At 31.2% G+C, this 12,029-nt stretch overlaps 1 protein-coding gene across 1 annotated transcript; it reads left to right on the top strand.

Annotated features, from left to right (window-relative positions):
- The first annotated feature begins 2,482 nt into the window (after nt 1-2,482).
- LOC147386746 (uncharacterized) lies at nt 2,483-8,444 on the top strand. The gene is made up of 3 exons (XM_086424087.1): nt 2,483-2,965; nt 7,055-7,284; nt 8,034-8,444. The coding sequence occupies exons 1-3, from the start codon at nt 2,605-2,607 to the stop codon at nt 8,310-8,312; spliced, it is 870 nt and encodes a 289-aa protein (XP_086280213.1). The 5' UTR covers nt 2,483-2,604; the 3' UTR covers nt 8,313-8,444.
- The last annotated feature ends 3,585 nt before the right edge of the window (nt 8,445-12,029 follow it).

Here is a 12,029-nt window from a genome sequence, read left to right as displayed (position 1 = left end):
GATGAATTACAATAAATCTTTTGAGTTACATGAAGGGTGTCACTAGCATATGACATTAACAAGTCATTAATGGCAGTTGTTATTGATCCAACAAGAACAGTATCTGCTGGAAAAAGTAGAAATTGGAGCATTTTGGACTTACCCTGAGGGGTATAAGCCTCCTGATGAGCCTGTTTCGGAGTATCAGACTATCCCTCTCAATAAGATTGAAGACTTTGGTGTACATTGCAAACATGTCATTCTTCTTCATGGATTAGTTATCCTGAAATATAACCATGGTTTTAAAATTCGGTTTGACGTCTCATCTTGTTTGTGGATGAGACTTAGTTGTCTCGAACGAGATAAACCAATAAACTCGGTTTACAATTATTTATTCATATACATATGTTTATATGAAAATAATTATAATTTTTTTATAAAATTTGTTGATTAGAAAATGTTTAGACATAAGATCATATTTATTTAGATAATATGTATTTAAATTCTAAAAAAATGATTGTTTTAATTAAAATATAGAAATTCCGGGTTGACTCGTCTGAGTTCTATTTGCTTGGATGAGATTTTGAAAATCTCTTGCAAGTCATCTCATTTATCTCGCGAGATTCCACACTGTTGAGACTTGAGATCCCACATCTATCCATCTCATTCGCTCGAGTCATCTCGGTCTCGAACGAGATTGGAAACCATGAATATAAGCCATTGGTTCTTTTGGCCATTGTAGTAATATCCTTGTTTTGTTATAGTATTATGCATTGGATATCACATATTTCCATTTTTCACTCGATAGCCACCTGTTGGATCTTTTATAGAATAAGTATTGGGTAAATGCACTTTTTTCATCTCCACTGTTGGGAAATAGAGACTATTTTGCTAGACAAATTTTAGATCTTGGTGAGCCAAATACTTTAGTGTTTTATATGAAAAATGGTTTGTAAATTAACCTCACCTATTTTGAATCGGAATAAAAGCAATAGGTTCTACTCTTATCTCTTTGACATTAAATAATTTTGCTTAGCCTTGTACAGCGGAAAAGCTGGAGCAAACGAATAATCAACTTCATTCACGGTTCGGATATTTTATTTTACCCCTACATAGCAAGAAATAGGTTAGTGTAAATATGTTTAAATTGTACCACATCCATTGGTGATGCACAATTTACAATTATAATAGTTTGATCTTGCACTGAAATGTTGCATCTCACTAGTGTTATTATTAGTCATCTTTGTATATGCCAAACCATCTCAGTTGATTATCTTATTTTATCTCCTATTGGAGGCATTCCTAAATTTTCTTAAATATATTCATTTTTTATTTGTTTTTCTTAGTACTTTTCCCAATTCATTCATCTGAATATTCTCATTTTTGATATCCTTATGTAAAATTTTAGTTGATATAATACTATCTCTAGCTTATCAATTGTTCTCAAATATAGCTATCTTGGAAAATACGTGGGTTCGTTATCTCCCGGTATTTAATTCCTAAATTAAAGATCAAGATAATGCCTATGATGGTATGACAATGCCTGTTTATGATAGAACTTGATCTATTTTGGATTTGTTATTAATGAAAATTATTTTTCTCTGTTTGTATGACATTATAACACTTTTGATATCTGTATAATATGTATTTGTTTGAATGTTAATGTGTATGGGGATGTTATGTGGATATTAGATTGTGTATGGGATGTTATGTGGATGTTGGATTTGTTTATAGGATGTTATGTAGATATCAGATTGTATATTATGCAGGTATTTTCTTTGTCAGAAAAATTTCATATGTCCATTTTTAAAAGAAAATGTTGTCGAAATTTCGATAAAATCATAAAATTTATATATTTATTTAAATTGAAAATAATTATTTTAATAAATTTTTAATATAAATATATATATTAGTGTAATTATATATTTATTATGTTCTAGTCATTTTTTGTGCATTCTAGGTGCATTATCAACATGAAGGGTATTCTGATCATTTTACTAGAATCCAGCAATAAAAAATTGTAAAATGAACAAGTTTTTCTGATTTCTGTACTTTTGTAATTAACAAGCTTCTGTTGAATATAACTTTTTTGGTTCCTGACTTCTACTTCTTCCAGAAGCCATCTTCTGGAGTTAGAGCTGACTTCTATAAAGAACAGACCCTAAATGTTTATTAGATTTCTCGAAAGATTAAAATATATATATGATAGATTATGGGAATAATGTAATGATAATAATTTTTCCAAGTATGAGCTAGAAACAATATATCTTGGGAGAACTGTTTTTCCCACCGAGGGCAGATCTACGATTTTCGAACTTGTCAAGTAAGGTAAGTCGATTGAGTTTGCCACGTGGGTGGTCAGATTGTCATTGCTCAGATACAAAGACCATTATTGTTCTGTAGTTCTTAATTGAGTTGGGTGCGACACGTGGAGAGAAAACCGGCTATAACCAGTAACCCCTCATAATTCACAACTATATATGACACACCTTCGTCCCTCGTCTTCGTAGACCGTAGCTGGCGCCATTTATTCAAATAAACGTTCCAAAATCTTATCACGAACAAAACCCTAAAAAAATAGAAAAAGTTTCACAGAGCTTCAAATATTATAAAAGAGCAGAATCCATGGCAGAGGAATCTAAGAAGAACGTATATCTGGAACCATGGAGACGATTAGATGGGAAGATAATAATGGTAACTGGTGCTTCTTCAGGTCTTGGCCGTGAATTCTGTTTAGATCTCGCCATGGCTGGTTGTAAGATCATCGCTGCTGCTCGAAGGATGGATCTGTTGAAGTCTCTCTGTGAGGAGATCAATTCAAGTTCAAGCTCAAATTCAAGTTCGAAGCCTGTTATTAGTGACAGCAGAGCTGTTGCTGTGGAATTAGATGTAAGCGCTCCAGGGAGTGTGATTGATGCGGCTGTGCAGAAGGCATGGGACGCATTTGGTGGGATCGATGTTTTAATCAACAATGCTGGAGTCAGAGGTAATTTTATTTTATTATTATTTTTTTATTATTATCTGGATTTAGGGTTCTGTAGATTTCGGTTGGGTTTGTAGAGTCGTTTGATTTGTGTGGAATGGAATGGGCGATTTGTTACTGTTCGTATAAGAGTAGTTCGATGTTAGATTATTTGGTGATAGAAAGCTTAAGATTTGAAGTTGTTTAAATTTTTTTATTTTTATTTTCCCTAATGTGATATTGGACGATTTATTTTTTGACTAAAAAAAATCTGAATTTTCTAATGTTTGGAAACTCGTCAAGTTAGATTAGAAATCAGGCAAAATTGTAAACTACTATATTAAATGTTCTTTTCTATTCTGAATTTAAATTTTTTTTCTTTTTTCAGTAATAAAGTTTTATTTGGATATATTTTAGAAATACACGTCTCTTAAATTGATGATATTAGGTTTCCCCCTTACAAAATACGATATTAGGTTTACATCCCCAACCTTAAGTCAGCGCATTTTCTTGATGCTTTAACGGTGAAATATTGCTTCTTCTTCTTCTTCCTTTTTTTTCCAAAATTATCTTCAAATACTTAAATTACTATATAAATTTCACTGTTAAATCATATTAAGTAAAAGCAAAGCAACCTTGACCTACGGTCAAAGTAGTAAACCAAATCTTACAATTTGAGAGGGGGTAAACCTAATATTACCAATTTAATAAGGTTTTTTCTAAAATACCTTTTTTCTATACTGGTTTACAAGTCCACCTGACACAGTGGACAATAAATGAAGGTAATTTATGAAAAATATTGATACTTTTTCGAATGAAACATCGATTTTCACAAAATTCAGGACATGAAATTAATAAAGTAATTGTTTATTTTACAAAAATGAATGAATCAGCTCTTATTTTATATTTATTAAAATTGTCATTTATTCTAGAGTTGTGCTACTGGGCTACGGGTGTCGATGGGTACTCATTCAACCGAAACCAGACTGGAATCAGAACCATAACCTCCGTTTTGGTTCCCTTTTTATTTGAATCGTTTAGAGTCATGTCTAAAATAGAACCAAACCAACAGGAATGGAAACTCTCAGGTTTTGTCCCTATGGATACCCACGGATATCCAGAATGGATTTATTTTGTCATTTCTTTTTATACTATGGATAATTTTTAAGGTATTCTTTTATTTCAAAATTAATGCATGTTATGTAAAATTCTTCAATTTTTTTTTTTAAATTATCGATTGGAGTTTAAAACAAGTTATATCTTCTATTTTTTTTTTTTTTTTATTTTTTATAAGTAAGATGGATTTTTATTTTTGTAAAAAAAAATCATTAATTTGTATCTTTAGTATAACAAATTATAACAAAATAAATAAGTTTCTAAATAATATGTTAATTTTTTAAAATGATAAAAAAATTATAATGATTTGAAATACTTGTTTTCTCATTCAATTCCGGAAAATCAGAACCGATGGGTACCTATGTTTTCTAACAATTTCGATTCTGCTTCCATTTATTTTGGAACCGAACTCGAGACCAACAAGACCCACAACCACAACCACAATAAGTATAATGGTTATGATTCTAAGTTCTTTAGGAATTCGGAACTAACCCATTGACACCCCTAGCACCCACCATATATGCTCTTCGCACCCACTTTAGTTTTTTTTAAATACAAAAATAAAAAAAAGATAGAAAATTACGATAATACCCTCATCGAATTACTCTCCACGCCCACTATCTTCTCCACAATCCATCGAACAAAAAATCTACTTCTTCATCTCTCTCTCACTCCATATTTATCTCATTTTGAGTTTTGTAGAGTTTGAATTAATGGAGGTTAGGTTTTAGAATTTTTTCTTTCAAAAATCTTTTTTTTTCTTTTACTTTTTTGCATTTAATCATCAAAGAAGATTGAAAACCCATCTTTAAAATCTTCAAAAATGAAGATTTTGAATTAAAGAACTTGAAAAAAAAATTTATAGTTCTTTTTGATATGGGCTCAAACCAAACTTGTTTTGGTAACTTTGGTAGGTACCTACCGAACATTACCAAACCGTTTCAGTGGGAGCTTACCGAACCAAAATTTTCTCGTGTAATCCTAATGTCTTCAATCACTATCAACCGAATCTATTTTGTAATGTTCGATAGAAAGTTATGTCTGGTAAAATACTTATCGAATCTTCTTAAACAAGTTTGGTTTGAACCTATTAAATAATATTTATCAAATAATTTATAACTTCTTCAGTAAGCTTCCACCAAATTTTTTTGTAATGTTCAATAAGAAGTTATGATCGGTAGGTGCTTATCGAACTTGCTAAAACAAATTCGATCTGAATCTACTGGACAAAACTGTAAAATAAACTTCGAGTTCTTCAATTCGAAATCATCATTTTTGAAAATTTTAATGGTAATTTTTCCATATTCTTTAAGGATTAAATGTAAAAAAGTAAAAGAACAAAAAAAAAAATTTGAAAGAAAAGAACCCTAAAACCTAATTTTCATTGATTCAACCTCTCACAAACTCAAAAGGAAATGAATTTGAAGAAGAACAAGAAGACTGAGAGAGAGAGGTAGATGGTGGAGAAGAATGAGAGAATGGATAGAGAAGATGTTTTGGATTTTTCAATCAATAGATGGAGAAGATGGTAGGTGTATCGAAAAGGGTAAAAATGTAACTTTCTATTTTTATTTTTATTTTTTTGACTTAAGTGGCTATGGAAATCGTATATGGTGGGCGTTAGTACCATGACTCTTTATTCTATTCTTAAATATTTTCTTTTTAAAATGCTATTTATCTGAGGTACTATTGCAAATTTTTTTGATGAATTTACCTTTACGTCCTTGAGTTGATCGTAGGTTCACAATAAAAGTAAATAAGTAAATAGAAATGAGAATATAACCATTTTGTAAAAATAAATAATTACAAAATCAGGTATATAATCATTTTGTAAATATGAATAAAAGGTTGTTTTAGTATTATTTGTAAGCTAATTGAGAATTTCGTAAAGCACCTTTCATTTGAAGTTCGTTAAAAAATTTGACAAAAAAAATAATAATAATAATATCTATTTTATATATATAATTGGTGAATTTATAGAACTTCTCAATGAGGTTGTAGTTGTCAACACATAACTCGCTTCACTTGAGACAATAGTTTAGAACTCAAAAAACTAGATTTGACTCGGATGTCCATGGAAGTTGAGTCAAGTTTATAACTTGCAAGTTTACTCACTAATAAAGAAGTCGGAATTTTTTAACTAACTCTCCTCCTCTGAAAAACTACCTCCACCCCACTTGCCTATGTACGGAACTATAGATTTTTTTCCAAAGGGATACACACGACGGAACCAGGATTTTACTCATGTGGGAGCAATTAAAGAGTGGAAATTTTTTTGTGAGGGTAACAGAGATTGTAATTATTTTTGTGGGGGCAACATGATAATGGAAACTTTTTTGTGGGGGCAATTAAGAGTATAAAACAAATTGTGAGGGCAAGCGACAGATTTCTTTATTTGCAACTATCATCTATCGCAATAGCTCATTACTCTACAGAAAGTATGAAAATCTTATGGGGACAAGTGCCCCACTTTAAATCCGCCCGTGGGCATACACAACAGCACGTGCACGTGAGGAGAGTTTGTAGGGTGTTTTTGAAGGGAAAGTCAAGTTATCATTAAGAAAAGTATTTTTAATTAATAAAGACATGGCCCAACGACAAGATTGAGCTTATGACTTATTCAATTTTCGAGTTTTTGGGTCTAGTTGCCTTAAAATCAAATTGAGTTGAGTCAATTTGACAGTTTTTATAATCAACTCGATCAATAAAAAATAAAATGTAAGAGAGCTGCTATAGGCACCCCAATTTTTACTTGTTACACTCTAATTAAAAATAAAGAAAACAGGTAATGATTGAGAATAAGCCAAAGTTAGGGGTGCCAATGGAATCTCTGGTTTTTTACGCTTTTACCTGCTTAACCCGAGAGAGGATGTCCATGCCGTAGGCAAGGCGAACTCTAGTATATATATATATATATATATATATAAAATTAGAATGTACACACGATTCCAACATTAATATCTTCAATTAACGTGGTGTTTAATTAATGTGTATCAGGTGTTGTGTGTTCTTCTCTGGAATTATCAGAAGAGGAGTGGAACAGAACTTTCAGAATTAACTTAACTGGAACTTGGCTAGTCTCCAAGTATGTGTGCAAACGCATGCGCAATGGAGGTCTCAAAGGATCAGTCATCAACATATCTTCTGTCGGTGGTATTAATCGTGGGCAGTTCCATGGCGGTGTTGCCTATACTGCCTCAAAGGCTGGGATGGACACCTTGTCCAAGGTTATAAATTAACTTCATTTCATAATGATAAATGAAAATTAGATTCGATTAAGATTATAAGACATAAAGAGATATTCTATTGCCACACCAACTTTTACTAAGACCACTTCTGAACTAATTCTTTGTTGATATCATACAAATGGGGTGCTCTTAGTAAAAGGTAATGTTGTAATAGAAACTCTCTATAAAGAGAGAGAAGGGTCAAATTCTAGTCACTCATATTGAGAAAAACACATGATCCTGACGCTATAAACACAAAATCTAAAAAGTTGGGATTTATAAGTATGTACAATATTACATGTCTCGAAGATACCATATATATAAATCCATTGGAATTCTTTCCATCATTTCTTTAACATTATAATGAGAGAAGATGGAGTAAAAGTGTTTCAATACTAAAATTTGAATGACCATAAATGCCCCCACTTTTATATTTAAATTTAATATAATCAGTATTATTTTAGTCAAAATCCCATATAATTGCAACCCTCGACGGTAGAATCATGTTGCTTAATTTTTAAAATTACAAAAATATCTTTTTTTACTATGTAATATACAAAAGAACCTTTAATCAATATTTTAAATTACAAATAAACACTTTTGATACATGTGGGTTTGCACTTGCCATTGTCTCCTTGTAGTTCTATATAAACACTATTTCATTTTGGGACCTAGTTAATGATATTCGAAGAATTATTTTCTTTACTATTATGTCTAAATTATTACCTAATTAATTGTAATATTTACAGGTGATGGCTTTAGAGTTGGGGAAGCATAAAATCAGAGTGAACTCAATAGCACCTGGGCTGTTTAAATCGGAGATTACTGAGAGCCTCATGAAGAAAGAGTGGCTCAAAAATGTTGCAATGAGAACTGTTCCTCTACAAACATATGGCACATCAGACCCCGCATTGACATCTCTTGTCCGGTATTTGGTCCATGACTCTTCCGAATATGTGTCGGGCAATATTTTCATTGCGGATGCCGGTGGCACCCTTCCTGGTGTTCCCATTTTCTCTTCCCTGTGATCTTTGTGTGTTTTTCATGCTTTCTTTATCAAAAAAAAAAAAAAGGGTTTGTAACAATCTTGAGAATTCTCTTCAAACGCTACCTATCAAATTCATTACAGATTCTCCCTTGGAGAATGTAGAGGATTCTCACTTTGATAACTTATAAGCTTTTGAAGTGATGCATAGTGGGATTATCATCTATGATTGGATCCATGACCCAAACCCTGTGGAGAAATTGATTGAAGAACAATAAAAATGAAAATAAGAACAAAATGCAATCACACACAAAACACTCCGGATTGAGGTACATCCACGGATGGCACCAATTAAACTAGAAAGAGGAAACTCCCACTTACAGATTGCACCTTGTCACCAAATAAAGAGACATATATACCCCCAAGTAATTGTAAATAGGGTTTTACATGATATAAGTGAAATTACTAAAATACCCTTGGGAAGAAATTTTATGGAACAAATCCCCACTTTTCAAGCAGGGGTGTCCTTGGTGAAAAAATTGTGGACTGATGAACAATACACCTGTTGACCAGTACCATCAAGATCAACAAACCATAACAAATCTATGATCTAAAATCCAAGGGCAACGAATGAGAATTACTATAATTAATTAGATGAGCGAAACTAAATTTTATAAAGGCATCCAATCCGTTTGATTTAGGTCAAGATGGAAGGGCTTTATCTGAGACAACTTGACACTTTCATTATCTCCATCTAAAGTGTTTTTTTTTATTATCCAAATCAGTATCTTTTTTCTTGTTCAAATGAGTTTTAGGGCTTAGTCAAACTCAAATTGAATCAAGTATATTTTAGCTCCAACCAGTGGGATCAACACTCAATAAGCTTACCAACTTAGCTTAGTTGGTACCTTCAATCCGAGCACGAATGTATTTTGATGATCAAATAATTAAATAAAGACAACTATATATTGAAGCCTTGCTCTCCTTATTTACTTATATTGATCAATCATATTAGTATTCACGGCATTTCTTATATTAGTATACAAACATAGTGACAACCGAATTTAATAGATTCTTAGGGTACATGGAAAATTAGTTTCACATTTAATGATTTCACAACAATATCATATGCAAACATCATGTCATTGCTATCAGAGGATGACACCACATACCTAAAAATACATGTTCACAACTTAACATTTACTACCTTCATTATTCTTTACTATATCATTTTATTTCTTTACAATTATATTGATCTTATCAGCATGTGTCTTTCGTAGGCATCACATGGGTTAGATGATGAAGTAGATTAAATTTTAATTAGAGTTGGTTGGAATTGTACCGTCCCAAATCCATAATGGTACGATACTATCCACTTTAGGCCGACTTTAAAATGTGTCATATCATACAACGTATGATTTGTCCTTATAACCTAGGCATTTAACATTCTCTTTATGGATGTGAGACAAAACCCACTCCTCCCTATTATTCCACCCTGCAACGTGATGGTTCTACTTCGACCCTTCAATCTCTCCAACACTTTTCACGTCCAACCAATCACTAGTAAGAATAAGGCATTTAACATTGGTTAAAAAATCAATTGACTTCTTAAAAGCAGGGTTATAATGTCGGTTATAATCTAACATTATATCTCAAGAATAACATCGGTTTTTGTTCTATTGTCATCAAATGTAAACCAATAATAATATTTAATTTTTTTTTATTATCTTACGTCGATTTTTTATGAAAGTAACGTTATATAACATATACAAATATTTTAACATTATGTGATAACGTTATCAACATTTCAAAAATAACAAATTTTTTTGTAATTATTTGGGAATTTACCCTTAAATTTACCGATGAATTCATCGCTTTAATATCACTGAATTCGTCACTTTAAAACAAAAACACGTACTAGCGAACTTGCTGAAAAATGATTCATGCACGTTTTCATAATTAATATGAATGGTGTATCGAAACTGGAATTTGGAAATAAGTTGCGCACGATTTGGGAAAAATCCTAACATTATAACACTCATTCAAACAATTTCAATAGTTATTTACAATTATAAATAATTTCATTTAATTATTTACAATTCCATTCATATTAAACTCATATAAAATCGTAAATCCCAAAAATAGAAATCTAGAAAAAAAAAGCTTCTATTGGCACCCCAACTTTTATTTATTCTTAATTATTCACTTGTTTTTTTTAAATGGGCTAATATTCATTTCGTTCCCTAATATAATGAAATTCCGAATTTGGTATTATCTTTATTTTAATTTTCAAAAATGTTTATCCAATGAATTTGTCACTTTTATAACCTATGAATTTGTAAATTCATAATTATTTAATTTATAAATTGATTGATAAAATATAAATGATTTTGATAACCATTAAGAAAGTTTAGAAATTGTAGGTACTATACCTCACAGGAGGATTAGTAGGGTACTCTACGAGGCCTAGATACCAAGGTTGTCCAAAAAATGAACAAAAACAAAAAAACAAAAAAACAAAAAAGAGATACCCTGTATTTTTAATAGTTATATGACTCGCTTGACTTCAATCTTTATGAATAGATAAGTTGAAATATGGTTGACTGTCAATTTGAAAGAGAAAAAAAAAGTTTTAGGACCTTAACTTTGAACTCTCAAATCCAATCTAAACACACCATAAAATAAACATTTAGTTCCATGTTGTTTTTTTAACTAGGATGGAGAGTGGATCCGTTTTGATTAAAATCAACATTAAACGACTTCTTGAAAAGATGGATGAATTTAATTTTATTTATAAATCCAAAAAATCACTTAGAGCCAAACTAGTGCCCATCAGGACAGGTTTGGGCTTACCTGATCTAAGGTATAACTCACCTCTTTCTTATTGGGTTAGTGCTCGTCTAGCAAATTATTTTTAACTTGTTGAACCTAATTTTCAATCCATGTATTTCAATCTCACCTTACACCCTTGCAGAAAATCTTTGATGTTGCTTTTTCAAAATTTCATCATCTTCTACTTCAGAAATCCTATCTTGTTATGGAGTTTTGAAAGTTGAAATAAAGTTTTTTTTTATTATCCAAATCCAGTATCTTTTTTCTTGTTCAAATGAGTTTTAGGGCTTAGTCAAACTCAAATTGAATCAAGTATATTTTAGCTCCAACCAGTGGGATCAACCCTCTATAAGCTTACCAACTTAGCTTAGTTGGTACCTTCAATCCGAGCACAAATGTATTTTGATGATCAAATAATTAAATAAAGACAACTATATATTGAAGCCTTGCTCTCCTTATTTACTTATATTGATCAATCATATTGGTATTCATGGCATTTCTTATATTAGTATACAAACATAGTGACAACCGAATTTAATAGATTCTTAGGGTACATGGAAAATTAGTTTCACATTTAATGATTTCACAACAATATCATATGCAAACATCATGTCATTGCTATCAGAGGATGACACCACATACCTAAAAATACATGTTCACAACTTAACATTTACGACCTTCATTATTCTGTACTATATCATTTTATTCTTTACTATATCATTTTATTTCTTTACAATTATATTGATCTTATCAGCATGTGTCTTTCGTAGGCATCACATGATTTTCGATAGAGATGATAAAGTAGATTAAATGTTAATTAGAGTTGGTTGGAATTGTACCGTCCCAAATCCATAATGGTACGATACTGTCCACTCTAGGCCGACTTTAAAATGTGTCATATCATACAACGTATGATTTGTCCTTATAA

The sequence above is a fragment of the Akebia trifoliata genome, chromosome 14 (assembly GCF_017979445.1).
Source record: "Akebia trifoliata isolate Shusen 1 chromosome 14, ASM1797944v1, whole genome shotgun sequence".
In the NCBI taxonomy this organism is placed as follows: domain Eukaryota; kingdom Viridiplantae; phylum Streptophyta; class Magnoliopsida; order Ranunculales; family Lardizabalaceae; genus Akebia; species Akebia trifoliata.
This window is presented reverse-complemented; position numbering and strand designations above follow the sequence as displayed.

What these genes read in the sequence shown, in the direction of transcription:
- LOC147386746 (XM_086424087.1), top strand. Translation starts at nt 2,605, where the DNA reads ATGGCAGAGGAATCTAAGAAGAACGTATATCTGGAACCATGGAGACGA. An exon ending in CAACAATGCTGGAGTCAGAG is followed by an intron (nt 2,966 to 7,054) that starts GTAATTTTATTT and finishes AATGTGTATCAG; the next exon opens with GTGTTGTGTGTTCTTCTCTG. An exon ending in GGATGGACACCTTGTCCAAG is followed by an intron (nt 7,285 to 8,033) that starts GTTATAAATTAA and finishes TAATATTTACAG; the next exon opens with GTGATGGCTTTAGAGTTGGG.